General features: G+C 32.7%; 1 protein-coding gene across 2 annotated transcripts; it reads right to left on the reverse strand.

Annotated features, from left to right (window-relative positions):
• Nucleotides 1–14,786: 14,786 nt before the first annotated feature.
• Nucleotides 14,787–17,828, reverse strand: LOC149532869 (WRKY transcription factor 42-like). 2 transcript variants are annotated; one of them, XM_089803978.1, is made up of 5 exons: nucleotides 17,592–17,828; nucleotides 17,352–17,453; nucleotides 16,917–17,267; nucleotides 16,007–16,562; nucleotides 14,787–15,222 (listed from the first exon to the last, which is right to left on the reverse strand). In XM_089803978.1, exons 1-4 carry the CDS (start codon nucleotides 17,643–17,645, stop codon nucleotides 16,008–16,010), a joined length of 1,062 nt encoding a protein of 353 aa, XP_089660104.1. In that variant the 5' UTR covers nucleotides 17,646–17,828; the 3' UTR covers nucleotides 14,787–15,222; nucleotide 16,007. The 2 variants fall into 2 exon arrangements, with proteins under 2 accessions (XP_089660104.1, XP_089660103.1); XM_089803977.1 differs by lacking the exon at nucleotides 14,787–15,222 and having other exon boundaries at nucleotides 15,645–16,562.
• Between the last annotated feature and the right edge of the window lie 9,403 nt (nucleotides 17,829–27,231).

Consider the following 27,231-nt stretch of genomic DNA (forward strand, 5'->3'; position numbering starts at 1 on the left):
TTATCCTTGTATCGAAAGTGGATGAGATTTGATCTATGCAAAAAATTTTGGAGGATGTTTGATGGGTTAATCTAGAGTAGAAAAATGACATTTTGGGAGATATAGAATAATCAACAACCTATAGAACAAGGTGATGAGGGACATAAGTGACAAGATGAGCTACCCTAGAAATATGTTTTAGTACTAGGTATAGTCATAACAATGTAATGAATGTATGATGTGGGATTGATTATTTTTAGGACAATGATACCAAAGATAGGATATGGTAGACGATTTGATGTAGGATGACATGATTGGACATGGATTATGGATATGTTCTACGGATGATGACCTATATGATAACTCCTAATAAGAATTCTAATGTGAGATACATGCAAATCTTTGTGAAGAAGAAAAGGAAATCTACTAATGGTTATTGCTCATGTAGTCAGTAAACTTATGATTTGACTCCACTTCTATGGATTATGGTTTGGACTTTATAATCTCACTCTATTTGTAAAGCTATTAGAATATTGTCTTTCTCAATTGTGAGCTCCTTTGTAGTTCCTAGTTCATCTGTTAATATTTTGCAATTTTCTTCTACTTTTCTGTATGATATCGATTGTTGGCGCTTTCCCGTAAACTTAGATTTGGACTCTAATCTGACATGGGGACTCCACCTGACAATTTTTTTTGGAAAAAGTAACTTCTAGTTTTATGTTGCAACTACTATAGGTATTCCCTATGTTATGTTGGTTGATAGTGTGCTTTAGTAGTTATCCTAGGGTTCTTGCAAATCATCTTGCTAATAAATCTTTGTACATAATTAAAAATTATGATAAAATATGTCAAATGAACAAATAGTACCTTGAAGAATGAAGAAAATGCAAGGGAGACAAGCAAGTGATCTCTTTTTCCAAAATAATCTCCATAGAAACAATAGTGTTTATGTTCAATAGACATTTTTATGTGGTCAATATGTAATAAAGATAATTCATGCACATTCTATCCCTATGGTCAATTTTCCTTTAATATGTTTATCAATAGGCTAATAGGAAAGGGCCCAATGTTGATGCTTTCTTGGTTCTAGTTGACTATATTTATCTCAATCTAAGTGGTGAGTTTATAGAAGAGTTGATCAACTAAATTACACATCATTGAACATTTAAAGTATGAAAAATATAAGCCCCATATCTGTGAGGTCAACCACTCTTGGAGATGAAGCCCAAGTACCCTTATGCCTATACTAGGTGAATACATCTTGCAAGTATCTTTAGAGAAGTCCTGTATTCTCTTACATTATGAGGAACATACCAATGATAAAAGGGTGGCTTGCAAGAATTGGTTCTTAATAAGATGTGTAGAGTTCTTCCAATCTGTTTGTACGAATGTGAATCACTAAAGAACATAGTTTACCACACCAAAATCATAGGAAAGTTTTCCTACCTCAAACTACCATCAACATGCATCGCCTAAGCTTGAGGCGATGTAGCGAGAGTATGATGAGCACTTTGTCTATATATTAGCTGGAGAATTTACTAGTTTGTTGTCCTTTTCTGGTGGGGATGCACATTTCCCAAAGGTAAAACATCTCTTGGAGTGATCATAGAGTTCTTGCGAATGATCTTATTTATCAATAGCTTGGTAGACACAACACTTAATTTTAAGCTTCCAAGGCAGAATGTGAGTTCAATTTTAAGAATAAAAATTAGTTATCTCTAGAGATGCACCTTACACAATCAGAAAAGAATTTACAAAATAAGAAAGCATGTTCCCATAGGTCAAAAGAGCATTCCTGTATCAACAAAATTACATTATTGTAGGCTAAAAATGCTTGTCAAAAATTAAAAAATAAAACACCAAAACAAAAAATAGAGTCCTGCATGCAAAATTATCATAGATCATTCCTACAAGTGAAATATAAAATTCCCACTAGATCAACTCCTACAAAGTCAACTTGTGTTTTTGCAATAGAACACATAAGTCATCTGTATTTGATTTGAAATGGAATTGACAACTTCAAAAAATCCTGAAAACTATCAATGTACTTTCATAGACTCACAAAAATACAATTAGGATGTTGCTTCTATCAGTGAACTTACTAGGTAGAGGCAAAAAAAAATTGGAAAAAAAATCAACTTATATGATCATAATGAAGGAACTCCAGTCACAACTTTTTGTAAATTGAAATTCAATAGATAATGTCGAGTCTCTTAACATTTCCATACACAATGTGGAGTCTCTTACCATTTCCATACACAAACCAACTTGCCTGAGTCCCTCTATCGGCAACTATATTCCATGCTCCCTTTCGAAACATGATTCCACAATTCCAACGAAAATTCACATTAAGGCAGAAATTGCTGATCGATTCTTAATTTAATCATGTTACTTCAAACTCCCACAAATCTTCAAATAGCCTAAACCGTGCAATTTTAACTAATGAAATATTTTACTTGTAATTCCTTCTTGACTCTTTATTTAAGATGCCAAGATTTTCACCAAAAGAAGGCAAACAAATCAGATTTTACAGATATAAATCTGTACTAAGAGACCAAGTCAAACACTTTAAATCAGATTTTCTTTGCCAAGTTACTAATCTGCTCCAAGGCATGTCGATGCAAACTCTTCAACCAGCACCATAGCCAATTCTTAGAAATTAGTTTTAATAATGGAAAGACCGATTGTTAGAGCCCATCTATAGTTTCAATGGCCATCTATGCTCGATTTGCCTCCACCATTTTCTCTCTGAAGGCTCAGTTTCCGTTTGGAATTTTTCTCTTCTGACGTCTCAGAAAGTACAGTGCTACAATCCTTAGCCTGCTGTCAGAGCTGGCCTTGTCTATGCAGGGACCAAAATGTACTTTTATTTATTAATTATAAATTTATTTATGAATGTTAATTTGTTAAAAAATACAAACAAATTGATTATACAGGTACATTTTGGTCCTTCCATAGCCAAAACTACCAGAGCTCCCCCTAATTTGATACCTCTGCTAAATCGATTCCTAATTTTAGACTCTCTCCTATAAAATAGAGAAATGTCAAGATTAAAAACTTGTCATGACTAAAAATCTACTAGGTCGAGTGAATTCCAATGAAGTTTTGTACCTGTTACTTCATGATCAATTTATTATAATTGCTGTATATTTGATTGATCATTGATATAAGCTGTCGATTCTCCTTTCTGAGAAGTCTCAATTCCCCTGCAATCTACGCAACTCTCAAATATTAATAAAATGTTATTGAAAATAAATCACTCCCGGACCAATTCAAACAATCTAGGGAAAACCAATCTCAAAAAATAAACGACAATATAGGGGAGAAAAATAAGCCTCGAAATAAAAATAAATAGAAGGCCTAACTCATCTGAAACCCATAGAGGAGAGCAGTTTCTACCTTTAATAATGATTTTCCATGCAATCTCAAAAGCAAAAACATATAACGATTGCAAATTTGTTTAGTAAACGAGCAGAGAACAGATAATATAGAAGCCAATGGATGTCTATTCAACGGGGAATGTGTAGATTAGAGTTGACTTGAAGCTACACAATATTAAATCGGAGTCTGGGCAATGCTGATGTGTGGTTAAAACTCTATACAAGTGTCCAGAAGATTTCTTGATTTTAACGTCACAAGGGGGGCAACGAAGTTGAATACCGTTCATTACACGACAAGCTTCGAGAATTCAAATACGCGTTTTCGGCTGTCCTAACATTTTTTGTTTTATGGTGATAGGTATAAGCAAATTGCAGTGAATTTGTTAGGGTTAACTAATTGTACATCCACTCGCAATCAATTAGATACGACAGAAATTAGAACTAGTGTTCAGGTGAACAGAGAAAATTTTGTATTTAGTCAGAAGCCGCCTGCATAATATCTCTCTTGCTGATCATATATTTATATAGAGTCAACTCAAGCATTAAAAATATTAGATTAACGATTAGCAAGCAGTTTAATATAAGGTGAAGAGCACTATCAAGCGCATTTTAAGGTTCATTGAATTGGAAATAAGTTTTAAATCAAATTGTCAATATTAGAAGATAAGGGTTATTTTACTGTGTTTTTTAAAAGGGCGAGTAGATTTTGAAAGATTGTATAACAAATTTAAAGATTGAGCATACAAAAATATGGTAGCTCTAAAGTGTGGAAATATGATAAAATGGTAATCTACAAAGAACTGATAGAAAACAAAAGTAAGAGAAACAATTGATTAACAATATTAGCATGGCCACAACAACTATCAGCTGCAAAAATTCTATATTTACAAGTCAATAGTACGCTAGGCACTAGAATTGCATATTTTGAAGGTAAATTGAAATCTTATACAAATAGATAAAAGACAACTTTCCTAAAGACATACATCAACAAGAAAGAACCAACAACCAAATAGACACAAATGCAGTTTTTGAAAATTACCTCAAATTCTATACTGAGAGCTTAACAAAAAAATAAAAAAGAGGCATGATTTTGTTTCGGATTTATCTCCCTTCTATGCACAACTATCTAAAAAATATCATCTTCCAAATGTATAGAGCAAGTTATCAGATGAGGACAAGCCCAAATTTGTATGGTGTTTAGTAACACCATATATAATTGTTCTTCTCAATTGAAAAGTTCTATAATATGACCATTAGAAATTAAAAATAGCACCTTTATAGTAATTTCATCTTGTATATAAATAAATCCTCCATTTTATATTTGTAATTATTTTATAAGATTAGATATTTTTAAAAAATATATAAAAATTATTTTTATTACTTTTCAAAACATGAAAACTTATCTTTGTATGTTGTATACTTTGAAAATTAAATATATTAAATATTAATATAGAGCTGACATACATTGTGTTGTATTTGTGTATATTTCTGAAAGGATAATACAATAGATAAGTATAGACTAGACAATTAGTACATCATTGTTACTAAGAGAGTCTTCCTTCTATTTATCCAAGATTGTGGATCTAATAATTTTTAACCAATTTTTTTCCTTAAAGATAAATGTTGTAGACATCTTTAGGGTGATATAATGTTGGCCACTACACATAGTCAGTAGACTATACATCCATAATTAATATAACAAACATAGCAGTGGACCAGCAAGTTACTATCAAACTAGGTCTTGCAAATAGCAAAAAAGAAAGCAATCCACACTATACTAACAATTACACTAATCATAGTATCAAGGAAGTTCATAATAACAATAATTAAAACCATATTGAAATTGTTCCAAATCTAGCCATGCAACAAAATAACATAAAATAAATAAAATTAAAAGCTTAGAAAGAGGATAAAATCATCAACTTTTTAAACCTCTTGATTGGAATTAGACAACAACACATCCATCCAATCATTGGGCAAGACTTGATAAAGATTCCTTGCATCCTCCTCTTTGTGTTCCCCCTTCTCCTTCTCCTCTAGAAGGAGCTAGAGGATAGTTGTAGGAGCATGCATGACCCTGACCCCAAAATCAGCCAAGGTAGTGAAACATGACTCCACCTCAATTAAACTATCCTTTTGCTTCTCAAGCTCGATCTACAACTTTTTCAGTTCCAATTCCACTTGCAAGAAAGCATTTTTATCCACACTACGGGGAGGGTGTGGATCTTGGACATGAAGTGGGGTGGGGGATGACCAAGTGAGTGGATAGGAGGGGTAGCTAGAGGGAAGGAATGAACTGGGGAGGTAAGTGGGTGATCAAGACTAGCAGTTGGTTCTCTCTTCTTTGTCCTCTAAGGGTAGGTAGTAGTCGAGGGGTAGTCCATAGTAACCATGCTAAAAGTAGTAGAGACATGAGATGGTTCCTAAGAGGCTTCTTAATTGTTACAAGGGGACTCAAATCAGTAGCATCCTCCTCAATATTAATCTTCATGGCCTTCTATTTATTGATGTGACGTTTCACATTTTCATCAATATCATAGGATTTAGAGTCCAAGTCATTCTCCGTAGTGCTTTCTTTCTTCCCACCTATTTCCTCTTTCTTATGTTATTAAGAAAGTAGTGAGATCTCCTTCTACCCTCCATCGACTTAGCATTAATATTTTAAAGGTTTACTTCCAGCTTAGGGTTATATTTGATAAAACCACCATGTAAGGGCCCTTCGTTTCCTAGTGCTAGATGGAGGGAAACCTTGAAACATAGTAGTAGAATTGGCTATGAAAATAGATAAGCATAATGTTCATTATAGATGGTTGGGTAAGTATAATACTCCTAGAAGGACATATAGATTTGTAGAAGTCATAAAATCTAAAAATCAATCCCTAGTGAAGGATATAATAATTTTTTTTCCCTCAACCATAAATTTTGTCACATCCATAATTGAAGCTTCCAAATCTATTAACATGAAGAAAGGGAAACAAATTTTGTCATGATAATGAAAATGATTTAGCAGTGGTAAGTGTTAATAGTAACTATCTTTGTGTCTCCCTTTGAGAGAGGCATTTTATTATCACATACAAGACATCACCTCAGGGGTTTGGCATGTTCTCTTTGCTCAAACAACCAAAAAAAATAGAGTGACACCTCACCCTCTTTGAAGAATTGATTTATACTATTTCCATCCTCTTTCTTAATATATCATCTTCACTTCTTGCTTGTCTTGGATTACCTAGTAACCTAAGAAATGACTTCCTCATTAATCTTAAATGTGATGCCAAGAAGGATGACACACCATTCTTGCTAGACGATAACTATTTACATTGACATAAGCTAATCATGTCCTTCCATAGCCTTCATAAATAGAAGTAGGACACCCTCAATAATGTACATCCATGCACAAACCTTATCCTGCCACTTCTATTTGATATGTGTTGGTTCAATTTTTTCCAAATTGACACTCATGTCAACCAGGAAGTTTGGCTCCTCAAGATCTTCCATCTTAGAAAATTTAGAAATACCTCTGTTAAAGATGGTGTCAGTTTTGCGGAGTAAGCCAACCTTAGGTGGTAAAGCAAGTCCAAGTTTATAGAAGTAATCCTTCTAGAAAGATTAGTTATCGAAATAATAATTGCGATCACTATACATAAAAGAATGATGGTATGTTGAGGCATGAAATTTAAATATCAAGGAGCTTTTTCCATAGATACAACATTTTTGGGAGTCGATAAAATCATGTTGCAATAAGCTTATGTGACTATAATTAACTAAGCAACCCCTTGTGTACTTATTTTTTCTACCCCAAATCTTGTTATGATCATTTTTTGCAAGTTTCTATAAAAGCATGTAGGAAATATGAAGGCTTCCTATCATATTTATCAACCATTTAAATTTTTCACCCTCAAAGTAGTCTGAAACGGTGTTGTATGACAAACTATGATAATTGATTAAAATCAGGGTTTGTTAGGGGTGGTGTGTCCTTCACTCTCAATTAGTGTGATGATATCTCCAAGTACCAATGTCAAATGTCTCCAACACCTAAGATCAATCATTTCCATTCCCAAACCTATTAACTTGTGTGGCACACAATTTCCTTCCCAATGGTTGTATTGAGTTGTTGCTAGCCCCATTATTTTAAAGTACATCCCAATGTCCAATAAAATTCCTGCAAGGGACTAGCCCACCTTTGACCACTAATTGACAACATAAACTATTAGTTTGGATTCCTCTTCCACTACTAGCTGGGTACTTCCTAAATGGGTAGTTAATCTGACCCCTCCACATCAGGGCTAAGGTCTCTACCATATTAGAGGATTTATTATGAAAGTCATTCATAAACTAGAATTATCTTTCCTTTTTCATCATTAACAAAACCCTTTAACTCTATCAAACCTTATTTCTATCAAAATTAGTCAACAAAGGTCAAACATGGTGAAGAAGACCTCCAATCAATATAGAAAATCCTCACAATCTTTTGATCTAATCATACCTATAAAAGTCTATATCATTTCTAGTCATCACAAAATTTGATTCTTCTATCAAGCTATGTTAAATTGTCTCTTTATTCATCATGTTTGGATTCTTTTCTCAAGGATGGAAGATAAACCAATTCTTGCATTAATCAAATCTTGATTCAAATAAATCTAATTCAAATTTAAATTCCTCATCACTATGATTATCTTATCTCAGGGGAATATCAGATTCCTATAGTTCATATCAATCCAAAATTCTCCTATTTATTGATCAAGTGATTGACTTTAGTTAGGGCCCACATCAAGTCAAGTAATCACAATCAGATCATGGTAATTCTTATCATCTTACAATGGATAGATGTGCATGTGTCCTATCTAAATTTCTATCTAAATTTCTGAGGATCAATTTCTATTCTGGATTGATGGACAAATGTTTAGGTATTCTTTTAAATTTATGAAGATCAACTTCCATTATAGAGGTTATCCCATTTTCTCTTAATGGAGAGACATTCATGCATTCTATCTAAATTTATGATGACAAGTCTTCATTTTGGAGATTATCTTATCTCATCTTCTAATGGATACACATTCAGGTGTTCTATCTAAATTTTAGAGAATTAGCCTTTGTTTTGGAGGTGATCCTGCTTTTAATGGACATGTGTTTAGGTTCTTGTAACCCATATGCACTAAATTTTTTATGATTGATTTTCATTCAACCAAGTGTGGAATTAATTCTATCTAATAAATCAATCTCCATCCCATCAAGCTTGGAGCCAATCTAGATTCTCTTCCCATGCTTCAAAATCAGACTATTCTTTGATTCAATGTGTTTCCCACACCTTAATTCAAAGAGGGTCAAATGTAAGACCTTGAAATTGGTTTCCTAAACCAAATTTCCCTAATATTTGATATCAATTTCAAAGTGCTAATTCACAAGCCACTTCAATCCAAATTGTCTTCACATGATCTGAGTATTAATCACATAAAACCAACAACTTGTAATGATTGTTGAATATCATTTAAATTATAAAGATAGAACTAAATTATCTATTAAAATCCCCTACAATTGAATAGTTTGATATAAAGTCCTAGTGCTTTTACTAACTTAGTTCCCTGTTTTCCAATTTCACATTAAAAGAAATTTAAATTAATTAATTAGCTTAAATATCTCAAAATATCATTTATTTGAATTTAATAATTAAGTAATTAAGAAAAAAATTTGAATTTGAGAAAAAATTGATTAAACATCTTAAAATATTCTTCAAGATCTTTCATTAAGTTGAAAATGAAAATTAATCAATTAAGTCAAATCATAAAGGGAAACAAAGTAGTTAACTAGATCTTATACAAGGATAACTTTAGTGGCTAATATTTGCCAATTGGCTAATCTCATTTACCAAGGACCTTAGATTTGGTCCTTTTTTTTTGCACTTTTGGGGTGTCCATGTCACCTGAATTTTATCAAGATTAGGTCCCATGCTTAGTCTAATAGTCAATAATAAAACAAACTATTTATATTTTAGTGATGACTTCACCAATAGAATCTAATTTTTTTACATATTAATTTAAACATATTCGCCTATAATTTTCAATTCTTGTCATAATTGATTGTCATTTTTGCAAATATTTGGTAGACATTTAAGTTACACTATAGATTAAGTATGTATATTTGACACTTGTCTCTATTCTTAAGACTTTTCATGAAACTTTTTTAATCCTTTCTCACTTTTCTGCAAAATATATTTGATTGGGGACACATGTCTTTACATTGGGAACTTTCTTTAAAATTTGGTATCCTTTTAAAAGTTTGACTTGAAATAGGATTTAGGCCATTGTTTTACAATCATCCAATGGTTAAAAATAATAGAGGTGCTTCCCCCAAACCACCATTCAATAATTTGGAGGGGAACTGTAATGATAAAAGTCAGCTAAATTTAACCTTGAAGTTTAATAATTAATTAGGCTCCATATAATAATAATAATAATAATAATAAAATCATTTTTTGTGTACTTTTTCCAATGATTTTCATCAATAATGAAAGATTCACTAGGATTTTCTAGAAATTTCATATGATTGAAAAATAATAGCTAATAAAATTTTAAAAAATCCTACTTAAAAATAAAAATTTGTCAATAGAAATTAATTATTTCCCTTGATTTAATATTCGATTTGCCAAAATTTTATACTTTTATCTAAAGTGGGGTTTCTTAAAGTTATCCTTGATCTTACATTCTCAAAACTCTGAAAAGAACCTCTTTATATGGAAACTTCGCATTGTAAACTCAACTATGAACTAATCTTGACCTATTGTCTAATTTGATCTCAACCATTGATCCCTCTAAGTTTCATATAAATGAAGGATACCTTTCTCTTATTTCAAGGTGCAAGTTTTTGTTATTGATTTTTCTTATTATTATCTTTTTGCTTATCATATAGTTTAACAGCATTGTTATTTACTTTCATAAAATAATCTCATATTAATTCTACCTTTATATTCATTTAGATTAGTTTTGTTTAGGATCATTTATCTATACCAATTTCATACTTATTTGCATTTGGAAAAACTACAAAAACATAGATGAATCATGCCTTCATTTTCTCTAAATCCTTTCTTCTAGCTAGGTCTATTATCACTAGATTCTTGGTTGTGAAAGTAATCATTCAAAACTCAATTAGATAGAATGAAACAAGTTGGCATGTCTGGAATATTTATGATGAATAATATAGTAATTATTCATGGATGATTCTTACATATAAAGAAGTGTGTTGCTGACCATATTTAGTACATACAGGTGTTTTGTGAATGGATTGATTTGAGGTTGTACATATTGTGTGTACTGTTCTGGTAGCTAAGGTTGTATGGATATAGCTTGTGTGAAAAATAAATGTTAATGGGGATAATATTGGATATGGCTTGTAACATGGTAGTTTTGTGTGGTATGGTGTGGTATGGATCACTCATTGTGTCGTAGAAAATGGGTTGTTTTGGGGAATGGGTTATTAAGTTGGATATATCTTGTAGTCAACTCTATATTCTATTGTATTAGTGCTTTCCTTTCTCCACTAAAAGTACATAGTAGATAATTGGGATTTATAGGTGCCCATGATGTTGGCATTCTAAAAGGAAGATGAGTTAGATCTATGATAGTGATGGGTGGTATTCTCCCAAAATCAAATGTCCCATTATTATCTCTTTCCTAATTTTCCACTACAGTATCTTTATTCCTAACAATGTTGGCATTGAAAATTAATGCTTTCTGAGGGGTTGGGTCATGCGTAACCATGGAGACATTAGGTGCAAGTTGTTGAGTAGTTGAAGCACCACTAGGATTACGATATTTGTATCTTTTATCCATTTTTTAAAAATTAAGATATGTAGTTGGTGGTATAAGATGGTAATACACATAGGTGTGGGATGTAAGAATGCCATGGAAGTTGATGTAGATTGTAAGATGAAATCTAAGGTACCCTATATTTGTGATAGGATCATATAAAATTTGTGGTGCAAGGGTTTTCAGAAATCTAAATATGGTGACTAATGCAATATTAATTAAGACATAGGGATGATGAAAATACTGATGGTCTAGGATTAGTTTTAAGGAAGTGATACCTATAAGACTATAAGGATTATCCTTGTATTAGGAGTGGATGAGATTTGATCTTTACAAAATATTCTGGAGGATGTTTGATTGGTTAATCTAGAGTTAGAAAATAACATTTTGAGAGACATAGGATAATCAAATGTGGAGTGCAACCTATAGAACAAGTTGATGAGGGACATAAGTGATAAGATAAACAACCCTAGAAATATGTGTTAGTACTAAGCATAGTCATAAAAATGTGATGAATGTACGATGTAGATAGATTATTTTTAGCACAATGATACCAAGGATAAGATATGGTAGAGGATTTCATGTAGGATGATGATTGGACATGGATTATGAATATGTTCTATGGATGATGACCTATACGATAACCCCTAATAAGAACTCTAATATTGGATACATACAAATCTTTTTGAGGAAGAAAAGGGAATCTAGAAATAATGGCTATTTCTCTTGTAGTCGATAAACCTATGAGTTGACTCCACTTCTAAGGGTTATGTTTTGGAATTTATAATCTCACTTTTCTTGTAAGGCTATTGCAATGTTGTTGTTCTCAATTTTGAGCTCCTTTGTATTTCCTGGTTCGTGTGTATTAAATATTTTGCAATCGTCTTCTAGTTTTCTATATGATATCGATTATTTGAGCTTGACATTTGTAAACTTAGGTTCAAGGCTGATCTAAAATAAGGACTCCACTTGACTATTTTTTTTGGAAAAAAGTAGGTTGTAGTTTTAGGTAGTAACTGCAATAAGTATTCCCTAAGTTAGGTTGATTGATAGTGTTCTCTTGAAGTTCTCCTAGGGTTCTTGCACATGATCTTCCTAGTAAATTTTTGTACATAATATAAAATTATGATAAAATAGGTTAAATTAACAAACAATCCCTTGAAGAACAAAGGAACTTCAAGGGAGACAAGCAAGTGATCTCTTTTTCCAAAACAATCTCTATAGAAACAATAGTGTGTATTTTCAATAGATGTTTTTATGTGGTCAATACGTAATAAAGATAATTCATGCTCATGCTATCACTATGGTTATTTTTCCTTTAATTTATTTATCAAAAGGCCCATAGGAAGGAGCCCAAGGTTGATTTTTTTTTGTTCTAGTTGATTTTGTCCCTCTGAATCTAAGAGGCAATTTTCTAGAAGAGTTGATCAACAAAATTACACATCATAGAACATTAAAAGTATGAAAAATAGAAGCCTTGTATTTGTGAGGTGGAGCATTCTTGGAGATGAAGCCCAAGTACCCTTATGCATATACTAGAAAAATACATCTTGCGAGTATCTTTAGAGAAGAACTATATTCTCTTACATTATGAGGAACATACCAATGATAAAAGGGTGGCTTGCAAGAATTGTGTCTTGATAAGATATGTAGAATTCTTCCAATCTATTTTTTACATACATGACTCACTAAAGGGCATTGTTGACCATGCCAAAATCACAAGAAATCTTTCCTACCGCATACTATCATCAACATGCATCGCCCCGAGCTTGAGGTGATACAACGAGAGTATGCCATGAACTTTGTTTATGTATTAGCTAGGACATTTACTAGTTTGAGGTCATTTTGTGGTGGGCATGCACATTTCCAAAAGGTAAAACCTCTCTAGAAGTGATAATAGAGTTCTTGTGAATGATATTGCTAACAATTTTTTGGAAGACACACCACTTGATTTAAGCTTTCAAGGTAGAATGTGAGTTCAATTTTAAGAATAAAAGTAAATTCTAGAAATGCACCTTGCACAATCAAAAAAAGAAGTCACAAAATAAGCGGGCATGTTCCCATAGGTCAGAGAAGTGTTTTGGTATCCACAAAATTGCTTTCTTGTAGGCTAGGAAACCATGTCAAAAAGTAACAAATAAAAAACTGGCACAAAAAATAGAGCTCCACATGCAAAATTATCATCTAGATCATTCCCCCAAGCCAATTATAAAATTTCCACTGGATGAATTCCTATAGAGTCAACTTGTGTTTTTGCAATAGGGGTCCTCGTGCCTCTCGAATGAGATAGAATGTCAAATTTAGGAAGAATAGAAAGAAGCACATTTTTTAATATTTAAAGTTCTAGAAGACCATCATAGATAGAATAAAAGAATACTGAGACTTTAAGGGAGTACAGAAGTCATTTGTATTTGATGTGAAATGAAATTGATAACTTCAAAATTCCTAAAACTATCAATGTACTTTCATAGACACAAAATTACAATTAAGATGTTGCTTCTATCAATGAACTTACTAGGTAGAGGAAAAAAAAAAAAGAGAGAGAGAGAAAGAAAGAATTATCATAACGAAAGAACTGCAGTCACAACTTTTTAAAATTGAAACTCAATGAAACTGAATAGATAATGTCCAGTCTCTTACCATTTCCCTACACAAACCAACTTGCGCGAATCCCTGTGGGCAAGTATATTCCATGCTCCCTTTATAAACATGATTCCACAATTCCTTATACTTTCGATTGGTTCCAACCAAAATTCACATTAAGGCAGAAATTGCTGATCGGTTCTTAATTTAATCATGTTACTTCAAGCTCCCACAAATCTTCAAATAGCCGAAACCGTGCAATTTTAACAAACGAAAGTTTTTTACCTTGTAATTCATTCTTGACTCTTTACTTAAGATCTCAAGATTTTTATCAAAAGAAGGCAAATAAATCATATTTTACAGATATAAATCTGCATTAAGAGACCAACTCAAACACTTTAAACCAGATTTTCTTTGCCAAGTTACTAATCTGCTCCAAGGCAAGTCGATGCAAACTCTTCAACCAGCACCGCAACCAATTCTTAGAAATTGGTTTTAATAATGGAAAGACCGATTGTTAGAGCCCATCTATAGTTTCAATGGCCAAGAAAAGTCTAAGATAAATTGATAACATGCAGCTTGATTCTACGCCTTTGAATTGGCACCCTATACAGCTTACACCCAAAAGGAAGAAACCAATATTACGCTGCATAAATAAAAATAAAGTTCAGCCCACACAAAACTTTAAGGGAATTGAAACTATGTTCTCGAGTGGACAATCACTACCCAGACTAAGTAATCTTTAAGAATAATAATCTTTCCAACTTCTATATGACCAATGCATCAGTTGAGCTTTTAGAAATGGATACATCGATTATTGAAATCAATTGCATATAAAGCACACTACTTGCTTCCAAATCCAAAACCGATGGGCATGCTGTATCAGCCCATTTTGACTTAAACAACACAAACCTGATCCATAAAGATTAAATACTCTATCAAATTAACCAAAACAAAATCGATTTTATTTACACAACAAACTGGTTGTAAAGGCACTAAATGAATGCAGAAATTTACGTGATTATTGCAGCAGACCAAAACATAGTAAACAAAATGCATAATACCTTTTGTTGCTCCACTCTTTCTCTGTACATATCAATTCTGAAATGGAGAGATCGATTTATCCTCTCCTACTATTCTGCTGTGATGCCATCAATATATATAGAAACTCTATTATTAAAACAAAACTACTCTTCTTCCCGTTTTTGGGTGGTTACAGAAACTGTTCGAACCAACACAAAATTAGCCGATTACTACCTATAATGCATGGGTGACACTTCAATTCTTCTTTTAAATAGTCTTTTCCCATACCTGTGTTGTTATTTTAAGGACTATCATTCTCAACTTTCGAAACTTGGCATTTTGTCTTAATTATATCATTTAATGAGTCTTGTGATTGCATCACATTAGAAATGGTCTTGTTAGACTTGAGATGATTTGTTGTGCTTCTTGGCATTCTGATGCTTTTTTTTCAGCTGCTCCTGCACAGAGTTGTTTCAAAGCGGATCAGACATTGTTCTGTAAAAAGGAGAATTTATAAGAATTTTATCATACTCAAATCACACTCTCATCACAGAGCACGAAGTAAACATGACGTCCAGAGGCTTTCTTGAAAAGGTATCAATGGAAAAAAAAAGCACTATAAAAAGTTGTCGTTAATCTTTTCTTAGTCTTGGAGTTTCTAAATTTACAATCCACACATATTTAATATTTGTTTTGGAAGAAACTTTCCTCTTCAGCCAATCAATAACTTGTATTTCATACCTAACCCATTATATCGAACATTCAGCGCTTCATTTCATTAAATTGACAATACTTAAATCTATAGATGACATTCAATGATATCCACTTTATTCTAACCCATTATATCGAACATTCAGCGCTTCATTTCATTAGATTGACAATACTTTAAACTATAGATCACATTCAATGATATCCACTTTATTCTAAGTCTGCCAGATTTTGTAAGCCATCAATAGGAGATAGAAGAATCCAACAAACCCAACGCTTCACGCCATTGTCCAACATGAACAATGCATACTATTGTAGGAGACTACAATCACTTGTGGTACTTTTCTTCCTTAAAACAATGTCCCACGTGTATGAAATGAGAAAAAGATTAACGGATTCTAATTTATAATAATACACATTCAAATCAACAAAAATATTAACCCCTGGTATTACATGAATACATAGGCCGAGCCCCTGAAGGTTTTGATGCCTTGCATGACATTGAGTACGAATAAGAGAAAAACCTTTATGCACCTTAGCAATGTACACCCGATCTGATAATAGAAGCCGCTACAGCCTCAGCTACTGCTGCTGTAAAATTGGGATCCGCCTTAAAAAAAGCCATTGGATCCGTTCCCGACTGACTGTGATTCATATTGCTGCCATGTGAAGGTCTTTTGGACTCTACCATTCTTTCTGTTTGGAATTGTGATTGCAATGCTTGATTAGGGTTAGGACTAGACTCAAGGATACTGTCATCAGTGAAGTCAAGAGTGATGGATGGATATGAACCACTTGATGAGATGGTAGCAATGGAAGCAGGAAAGGGCAGCTTTTTGCCTTCAATACTACTCTGCAAAAGGAAGGGATGGGCAGCGGTAGAGTTCATGGTGGCAATGGCAACTGGACTGAGCAAATGGTTATGCTCTCCTTCATAGGTCGTACTCAAAATGCTTGCATTCTCACTGCATCTCTGTACCTTTTTCCTAACTGGACAGGAGTAAACCGCACATCTGTAATAAGCTCTCGGCCATGAGCTGTTTCTTGTCATTTTCTGCCCATACTTTCGCCACTGGCAGCCATCGTTGACCTGAAAATAGTTAACAATGTCAGAATTCCAGAATCTGTAATGCTAGTTTTTGTTGTTTATGAGTTTTCTACAGCATCTGCGCTTATCATTATTATTACTTGAATATTTCAATATTATGATGCTGAATACTATTGATAAACGATTAGAGGATGTGATTGAAAAATCCAGTCATAATAGATCATGAAACGTGATCCCAAATTTTAATTAAAAGAAAATCAGCAAATTACAAAAGGGATAAATTTATGCACTCTAAAAATACAGCCATGTCAAGACATGGCATGATAAAATGTATATTTAATCTTGGATTTCTGCTCCATTTAAATTTATTAAACCTAAAACACAAGTGATTCTTACTGTGGGTGTGTCTGATCTTGACTGGAAATATAATGTTTTTTTGGTCTGGACGACTGGCGGAATCCGAGGTCTTTTGCCAAGTGAATGGGGTTTCTCAATCCCAAAATCTTCATCTATGCTCGATTTGCCTCCACCATTTTCTCTCTCAGGGCTCCATTTCCTCTTATTGGAGGAAACCCAGTGATCAGCCATGAAGGGTTTTGGATTTTTCTCTTGTGAGCTCTCAGAAAGTACAGTGCTACAATCCATAGCCTGCTGCCTGATCTCCCCATTATTTGGTATCTCTGCTAAATCTATCCCTAATTTCAGACTCTCTCCTTTCGATTGTGCAGATGAACTGTAATGCTCTTCCTATCAAAAAGGAAATGCCAAGATTAAAAATTTGTCATGATTAAAAATCTACTCGGTCGAGTGAATTCCAGTGACATTTTGTACCTGTTGCTTCATGAGCAATTTATTATAGTCGCTGTATATTTGATTGATCATTGATATAAGCTGTTGATTCTCCTTTCTGAGAAGTCTTAATTCCCCCGCAATCTACGCAACTCTCAAATATTAATGAAATGTTGTTGAAAAAAAATCACTCCCGGACCAATTCAAACAATCTAGGGAAAACCAATCTCAAAAACAAAACGCAAAAAATATTCTCGAAATAAAAATACATAGAAGGCCTACCTCATCTGAGAACCCATCAGGGAAGCAGTTTCTACCTTCAATAATCTTTTCCATGGGAAACTCAATTGAAGAAACAGATGGAGTATCAAAATTTGTTTGGTAAACGAGCAGAGAGTGGATAAATATAGAAGACAATGGATGTTTATTCAACGGCGAATGTATAGACTAGAGTTGACTTGAAGGTGCCCAAATTTAAGATCTATTCAGTTAAGCTACACATTAAATTGGAATCTTGGGAATGTGATGTTGGATTAATAATGCATACAAGCGGTCAGAAGATTTCTTGATTTTAACGTCCTAAGGCGGGCAACGAAGTTGAATACCGTCCATTACACGACGAGCTTCGAGAATTTAAATACGCGTTTTCGGCCGCCCCAACATTTTTTGGTTTATAGTGATAAGTATTTAAGGAAATTGCAGTGAATTTGTTAGGTTTCAGTCATCGTACAGCAGTCGCAAGAAATGGGATACGTCAGAAATTCGCAATAGTTTTGAATTGAACAGAGCAATATTTGTATCTCGCTTGCTGATCAAATATCTATAGTCAACTAAAGCACTCAATGCATCGAATTAAGTTTAGGAAGCCATTTAGTATAAGGCGAAGAGCACTATCAAGTGCATTTTGTGGTTCATTGGATATGGTAATAAGTTTCAAATGTGGATTTGGAATATTAGACTATAAATGTTCTGTCTATAATTTTTTATTAGAGGATGTTTTAATGGGATTGCAATAATTTGGAAGAACTAGCTATAGACAAATATAGTTCGTCTAAAGTGGTAATATAGGATAAAGTTGTACTTAATTTGGAATTAATAACGAATAAAAATAAAATAAACAACTAATAAATATAATTAATATTGTCATAGCAACTATCAGTTGGGGAAGTCTTATTTCTACAAGTCAATAGCAAACTAGGCAATTAAAATGCATATTTCAAAGGCACCTAGGTTTTGAAGGTCACCTCAAATCCTATACTTATGGCTTGAAGGACAGCCTACCAAAAAAAGAAAATGAATGAAAAAAAAAAAGAGTGTACACCACTAAAATCATTTGAAAGAACACCCTTAATGAGAGATAGAGAGACATGATTATGTTTAAGAGGTTGGATCTCTCTGTTTTGCACAATTATTTAAGAAATATCACCCTTCAAATGTTTAGAGTAAGTTATAAGATGAAGACAAGACAAAAAGAGCTCTACATTTGAAGGGGGATCAAAGTGAAAATCATATCAAGAAGTTAATTTAATAAGATGAAGATAAGCCTAAAAGACCTCCACATTAAAGAGGAATATATTGATAATTATGGGATATAAATCATCTTCTTTATATAGGACATACATTCTAGTGTAATAGTATATCTCTTAAAGAATAATACAACAAATAAGTAAAAATTAGAGAATTATTGAATTGGTGACACCACAATTAGTACAAGACTCTTGCTACTATGTAACTAATGCAAAGTGTTTGTGATCTAACAATTGTTGGCCACATTCCTTCCTTAAATACACATGTTTAAGATATCATGAAAGAGATAAAAATGATTGCCACTACCTGTTAATCTAAAGATTGCTAATAGTTGTTCGTTTTTGTGGTATCGACCTAAATAAAATTTGATTAACTTTTTAAGCATTTTCAAGTTGATTTGTCATTTATTTTTCAAAGCTATCTCATCAACCATTTTTCAAAGTTAATTTATTAAGTATGTCTAGGGTTAACTTGTTAAGATGGTGTAAGTTGTGTAATATTAGCTTAGAGTTAGATAGTTGTATTAAGGTGTAAGGAAGATTAAAATTTGTAACACGTTAAAATTGCTAGATAATAACATTGGACTCTCTATTTGGGGGATGCAGTGAAGTACTAGGTGAACCATGTTAAATCTATTTATCCTTTTATTTTATTTATGTGTTCTTTATTCCTTTGGGTTATCGGTTTTGTTTACAAGTAATTTTTATATTCTATCTAATTAGTTCTAACAATAAATATTTATTTACTTTCCATTTTCTAGATGGTACAAATTAATTTGTCAAGAAAACCTCACGAAATAATTTTAATCAGATTTACATTAAAAAAAATGATTTTTAATTTAATAGAAACCAAAAAAGACCAATAACTGATGAAAGACAAGAGCATTAGTTACCACACATTACTAACAATTACAAAACTAGAGTGTTCCCCATAAACATATCAACCCATGTCTTCATTGAACATCAAAATCCCAACAAAGGGGAATAAGATAATCTTGAACTACTTTTTGACTAATAATAAGAAAACTATTCATTGTAAGAAAAGAAGTAACCACTATCAACCTTCCTACTATAAGAAGACTATAATATATTATGTATATTAATTAGATTACAATAAAAAATAATTATGACCATAGTTTTGTTCCACATAGAGATAGTTTTAAAAATACAAATGTGGAATACAATGATCCAACAATAGGAGAACCTAATTAATAAAATTAAAATGCTTAGGTTTATTTTTTTTCCCTCCTTGGTCTTAGTCGGAAGAAGTTGTGTCCAATCCTTAGTGACAAAGAAAAAAAACTCCTTCATATCCTTTTCGCTTGAGCTCTCCTTTTACTCTTTTTCTTCTTGTAGGATGATTGGGGATATAGTATAAGTGGAATGCACAACCCTTGGTACATAGGTGGACAATCTCATGTACCTCATGTGCATTATGTTAAACACTAACGTGATTATGTTGATTTCCTTATAAAAAATGGTGAGACATTTGTCATAGACAACAAAACATCTATACCTTCTCCCAATAGAAACATCATTATAGTCAATGCAATTTTGTTTATGTTTATTAAGGATGAGGGAGATAAACCTACTATAGGATGGATTTTTGTTTTTTGGTACAACCTTGGGAGGGGGGTTTCCCTTGTGTTCTTGGTAAGTCTGGCCAAGATATTATTGACATTAAGGTCAATTTGTCTAGTAGTGACTCACACTTAGTCAATATATAGTTCCTCCCAAGTTTCTTAGTTGTTGTAGAGATTCAAAACCTATGTATAGTTCATGCCAAGTGTAGTAGTGTTTACCAAGTTGTTCAGTGTAAGTGTTGGAAACTCTATAATGTTAACTGAGTTCCATAATAATAACTAAGTTATACAATGTTAACCATGTTCTGCAGTGTCTATCAAGCTAGTAGTGTTAGTGATGTGAATCTAGTGTCGACCGATCCATGGAGTGTCAACCAAGTGATTCAGTATATGTTGAGTTTCGTAGTGTTCACCGAGTCACACAATGTTGGCCTAGTTCAAGCTACTTGGAAGTGATTAGTATGATTTGAACCTCTTTGTTAACCAAGTTCTAGTTGATGCCAAGTGTCGATAGTGGTTGCTAAGTATTAAAACATCACCATATTTGTCTTCAGAACCTGAGTTACACCAATTGAGCTAACTTTGTGGATTTTGGTGAAACTTGTATTGTAGTTGAGTCGAGTAAGTTGTGATTTGTATTGGTATATATATAAAGGATTGTATCATATTCAAATAAGATATGCAAGCATATGATAAGAAGCAGTGTGAATTGAAGAAGGCTACAAGCGATATAAGGGACAACAAAGTATTATCTATCACAACAAGGTGATCATTACAATTCAAGGAATCTCAACCAACAAGTAAGAGTTGGAGATAAGAGATCAGTCACTGATTCATCCTAGCAAGTGCACTAGTCAAATTATTTAACAAGGTAGACTTAATAATCTTTGACAAATCTCTTTACCGAGTGCATACTTCATTGTATGTTTTATAAATCCTTTGACAATGTGGGCCTCAAAGTCCTTATTGATCCTAATAGGGAAAGTCATCAGAAGTGATTAATTATAAGCCTTAACAGGCCAACTTTATATTGCAATACTAAAGCTTGCGGGTATGATCCTCACCCTAGTTTTACTTTCTATTTGAATGGACTTTGGGTCACCATATCTTGTGTCAAATTACTATGAATGTTTAATTTATTTCATTCTTTCGTGCATATAATTAGATCAAAATATTATATGAAAGATTAATTGGTGAAATAAGATTAAGTTTTATTTGTTGATGATTCACCCCTCCCCTCTCAGTAACCTTGGCTACCTCATATTTCAAAGAATTGGCATCAGAGTATTGTGGTTCTCATAGAAGAAGTTTAACAACTTGAGCAAACATTAGAGGCAATGGAGGTATACATGCTACATAAGGCTATTGACAATTAAAAGTTGGATCTTGAATTAGCCATTGGGCAACTAAAGTAAGAAAAGGAGCAACTCTCTCAATCATAGAAAAGAAGGAAAGATCTTGCAATATAAATGAATGACAATATCTACACTAAAGAAAGAATTGAAGATATCTATCTAGAAAGAAATTTATATGAAGTTGATGAAGCAATCAAATACCTATTAGAAAAGAATTTCAATCTTCAAGAAGAATTTAAAAAGTTGAAAAGAGAACAAGAAATCCAATCAATCAGATTATGTGAAGTCATGGAAGAAAAAGACAAAGCCAAAGAGGAGATATAGGAAAAGAACAATGAAATTCAATATCTATTCCTTTAACAAGAAAACTTCATTGATCATCTCACATATGTAGATGAAGAACTTATGAATCTGAGTTCAGAAAATAAAAGACTACAGAATGATCTAAACACTCAAAATGAAAATGAATGAAAGGATGATGAATTCTCAAGAAAGCATGAATCAATTAAATGAGAAAAACCAGTATAGACAGAAAGGAAAAGTTGGGTTAGCTTATACAAAGGAGTCACTATGTACATCTTTTTCAAGTAGCTCAACATCTATTTCATCTACACTAATCTTAGAATCAGAATGTGCATCCACTTCATTATGTAGTTCATCATCTATATGTACCTCAATTCCTGAATGCAACTCATGATTCATAGGGTGTGACTTAGCAATCACTAAAATTTGCTGTTAATTTGTAGCTTGATTTGCAACATCTTCATCATTAGACATACCTTCATAAAAGTATAAAAATGATTTATATTATTCTAGTTCTTGCATAGGCTTGGCCTCATATACCTTTGCATATTCACCAAAGTTCACATTTACACTTTCCACGATTTTGTTAGTGTTAGTATTTAAACACTTATAAGCTTTACTTCTTGTGGAGCATCCTAGGAATATACTTCTTCACTTTTTGCATCAAGTTTACCATTTTTGACATCTTTAAGAATGTAAAATTTACTTCCAAATACCTTAAAATATTTTATATTGTGTGATTATCCATACCATAGTTTAAAAGGTGTTGACTAAGTACATTTCTTGATTTACACACAGTTCAAGGTATATATAGCTATACTTACAACTTCTCTCAAGTATTTGAAAAAAATATTCTTCTCCATCACGAGTATTCTAGTACAGTCCATTATAGATTTGTTCCTCCTTTTAGCTACTCCATTTTCTAGAGGTGTTCTATGGGTAGATGTCTGTCTTTTAATTCCTCTGTTATCACAAAACATTTCAAACTCATTTGATGTGAATTCTCCTCCTCTATTAGATCTCAAATGCTTTAGGCTTTTACCTATCTCCTTCTCAACTCTTGCTAAGTATCACTTAAACATTTGGAAAGCATCAAATTTCTATTTCAAAAACATATCCATCATCATCCTCAAATAGTCATGAACAAATAGCATAATGTACTTATTTCTTTTGTAGCTTTGCACTTAAATTGGTCCACAAAAGTCAATATGAACAATCTCTAGTATTTCATTAGAGGTATAAGTTTTACTCTTAAAACTTGACTTTCTCATTTTGCCTAACTGACAATATTTGTGCATTATATTATCAGGCTTCTTTAACTTAGGAAAACCTCTAACTTTCTTCATGTTACTGATACTAACCAAGTTATCAAAGTTAACATGACATAACCTCTAGCTCCATAGCCATACACCATCAAATTTTAAAACAAGAAAAGTAGCATCCTCTACATCAAGATAGAATAGATTACTTTTAGTTTGATCACCCTTTCCAATAAGTTTACCATTTGTGTCATATATCTTAGCAATCTTGTTTTCAAACTCAGCCTTACATCCCAAATTATTTAGTTTTGGCACAATCAATGAATTATAGTTAATTCCTTCAACATAGTAAGCATTTTCATATAAAATCTTATTTATGAGTTTGATAGAATCATTTTCTTTTATTAGACATGCTGCACTATTACCAAATCTTACACTATTTCCCTTATAAAATTTAGGTTAATGAACTTACTTTTATCTCAAGTCATATGATGTGAACACCCACTATCAATAATATATCCATCATTCTTATTCACACAATTCACAAGTGCAATTGCCTCCTCTTTATCAAATTCTTCCTTCATTGCAACATACACCACCTCATCATTGTGTTCATTAGAATCTTCTTTTGTTTCCTCTTCACCAATGTTGCATGATTTCTTTCCTTTGTCTTTGTAATCCTCCCGATCTTCATCTCTTCTATTGTTGTACTTGTCACCACCTCTATAGTTCTTCTCTAGACATCTAGCAACAATATGACCAACCTCATTACAACTGAAACAAATGACGGGTAACTTACCTTTACCTTTGTGGAATCCTCTTGCCATAGTGCTTCAAGTTGTTCAACATCCTCCTCATCTATATCACTCTAACTAGAAAAATACTTCTTTTTCTTCTCCTTCTTCTCATCAAGTTCCTTTATGATACTTTAGCTTTGAAAATAGATTCAATCTTTTTAGGTTTGTAATTATCAAAGTTAGATAGCTCAAAAGTAGCAAGTCTACCTACCATACCTTCAAGCGATAGTTTATTCCCTAGTATACATATTAGATCTTGAATTGCAAAAACTCTAATAGCATATAAAGGAAATAATTTCCTTATAAATTTTCTTAGTATAGTATCATCATCTATATTATCAGTAGCTCCTCTTATTGCATTAACAATTTCTTTTATCCTTTCAACATATTGAGAAATATTCTCACCTTCTTCCATTCTCATATCATCAAACTGACCTCTAAGACTCTCAACTTTGGCTCTTAGAATATTTGCATCTCCTCCATAGATAGTGGTTAGGGCATCCCACATTTTATTTGCACTGTCAAGGCCTTTGATATCATCAAATTTAGCATAACTTAGGTTGGAGGAATTCTCCCACATTGCTTGATTGTGTTCTTTCTTCTTCTTCTTCATATCTTCAGCAATTGAGGCACTAACAGAATCAACATGCTCAATAAAAATGGTAGATTGTTCATGATCTCCATGTCCTCTAAGGTGTAGCTTCATCAAATTTTTCCATGTAGAAAAGTTATCTCTATTGAGCTTGGGTACTTCTCTTTTTGACATCTTGATCTTTATGCTTCTAGTGCCTTCAAACTAGTCCTCTTAAGCAAATGGCTCTAATACCAATTGTTGGAATACTTTAGAATAATTGAGAGGAGGGGTGAATCAGTTACCCAAGGTCCATATGTACAAATAAAACTTTTCACAGCTTAGTGAATGCATAAAACATTTATACTCATACATGCATCCATAATAGTATGCAATCACTTAACACTTATAGGTTACTATCAAATCAACTTGTAGAAATATAAACATGAAATATAATAGATTCATCAACACACTTGAGACAATGATTTATGTGGAAACCCAATTTGAAAAAAACCACTAGTAACATGCTACTCTTTTCACTCTTCTAAAGTGATGCCTTGTGAAAGCCAGCCTTATTAAAAGTTACAATACACACTGTTAAATGTGACCCTATTAAAGGATTTCAATCACCCTATTAGGAGTGAGCCTTTCTAGAGGACTATAGACCATTCACTTGGAATTTCATCTAGTTAAAGAATTTACAAATGACTATTAGGTCAACCTTAATCTAAAGGATTTACCCTAGACGAATACAATTGTTAGAGAGTAATAGTAAGGCTTTGATCTAATACAAATTGAAACTTCATTTGCAAATTACAAATCACTATTCAATCCTTAATTCTACTTGGCCTTCATACTTTGCAACTATGATAGCATGTTCACCCTTCAAGCATTCATCTCCTCAAGCCTTCTTTCTTAACATGCCATTTTAGACTCTTCTCTTAGGTGAAATAATGAAGCAAAACCCTTGACTCCTTGTCTCCCTTAGGTTCTCACACATGAAAACCTTGTTTCATGACTAGCCATTCCTATAAATAGGAAGTTAAGATTTTTTTTCGCTCATTCTCCATTGTCCAATTTAGGATTTGGATGGATTAGGTAGGATACAATGTATCTACCCCATATCTTATATCTCTTCTAGAAACTTCTCCTAGAATCCACTTTAAATTTTCCTAAAAATGGTTTACCTTGAATTTTGTGCCACCGACTCATCAACCTTATCTTCCACTTGGTTCACATAATCTAAGAAAACAAACTTGTCAACTTGGATCCATTAAATTTTGATCTTTTAGATAATGCAGTTTCTTGACATTATCGAACTTTTGATGCTCAACACATATTGTGTTTCTCAGCATCCACTGTGAAATCACTTGTCACAAACTAAATTTTGCTGGTTCTCGACATCAACTAAACTTTACTTGACATCCATTAATATGATTGAAATACACTAGAATGAACTTTACTTCACTCCAACTAATTTTCTACTTAGCTTGCTCTGTCTTTACCCAACACCTACTATTTACTCGGTCAAGTTTGGCAGACAAACTTTGTGTAACTTGTTCTTCTAAACTTTCTTAGTGTAACTAGCCTTTGTTTTCTTAAGTAGATTATCAATACATCATGTCATCACTATCTTAATTGATTCTTATACTTTATTACATAATCATAACTCAACCTTTCCTCTAGGTGCTATCATTACATCTTTTGATCAAATCCTCCTCATCAATCAAATAATTGATTGTACCTAAATCTTACAAGTAGTTATCTTACTAGAAAGTATCAAGTTTGAAATCAGAGACAAAACAATGATTGAAACATGCATATTCTTTTTCTACACTCTCCCTCTTTCAATCTAGTTTAAATAATCTCCCTCAATAATGATCTTTTCAATCTAATCTCAACAACTGCAACACATTGTGTAGATGCCACTACTATGGTGAATTTGGGCACATTCAAGAAAACTGTGTAAAATGTCACATGAGGAATAGACATACCACCAAAAGATGTTTCATTTGTACAGAACTTGGATATATTTTTGAGAATTGTATGAACATAGGAAGAATTGAAGATGAAAAGAAAGTCAAGGCTGATAATATCAAAGAGTAGATAAAGTAAGAATGGGTACCAAAATCTCTTGAGAATGTAAGTCTAAGTCATGAAGAAGATGTCACTCAAGAGTTGTGTGACTCAAGCATTTCAACTTGAATCCTTATAGGAATAATTGGAACTAAGATTCTAAAGCAGACATCTTTCATTAGTTCTAGCCAAGAAGAAGAGATCCATATCAATATTTAAGATGCAAATGGATCGCTAAGTGCTCATACAAACTCAAAACCTTACCAATCTATATTTGGTTGCAAGACCCTACAAATCAAGGTCAGGATACAGTAAAGTATCTTATGTTGATACTGACTTGTTAAAGACTCTACTAAGTGATAATGATTCTATCGAGCTATGAATGTCCATTGAGCATTAAAAGCTGAACCAAGTGGAAGATAGCCCATCACCAAGAAAATAAGCATACCAAG

The sequence above is a fragment of the Cupressus sempervirens genome, chromosome 10 (genome assembly GCF_028749045.1).
Source record: "Cupressus sempervirens isolate cs-2001-9-10 chromosome 10, ASM2874904v1, whole genome shotgun sequence".
In the NCBI taxonomy this organism is placed as follows: Eukaryota; Viridiplantae; Streptophyta; class Pinopsida; order Cupressales; family Cupressaceae; genus Cupressus; species Cupressus sempervirens.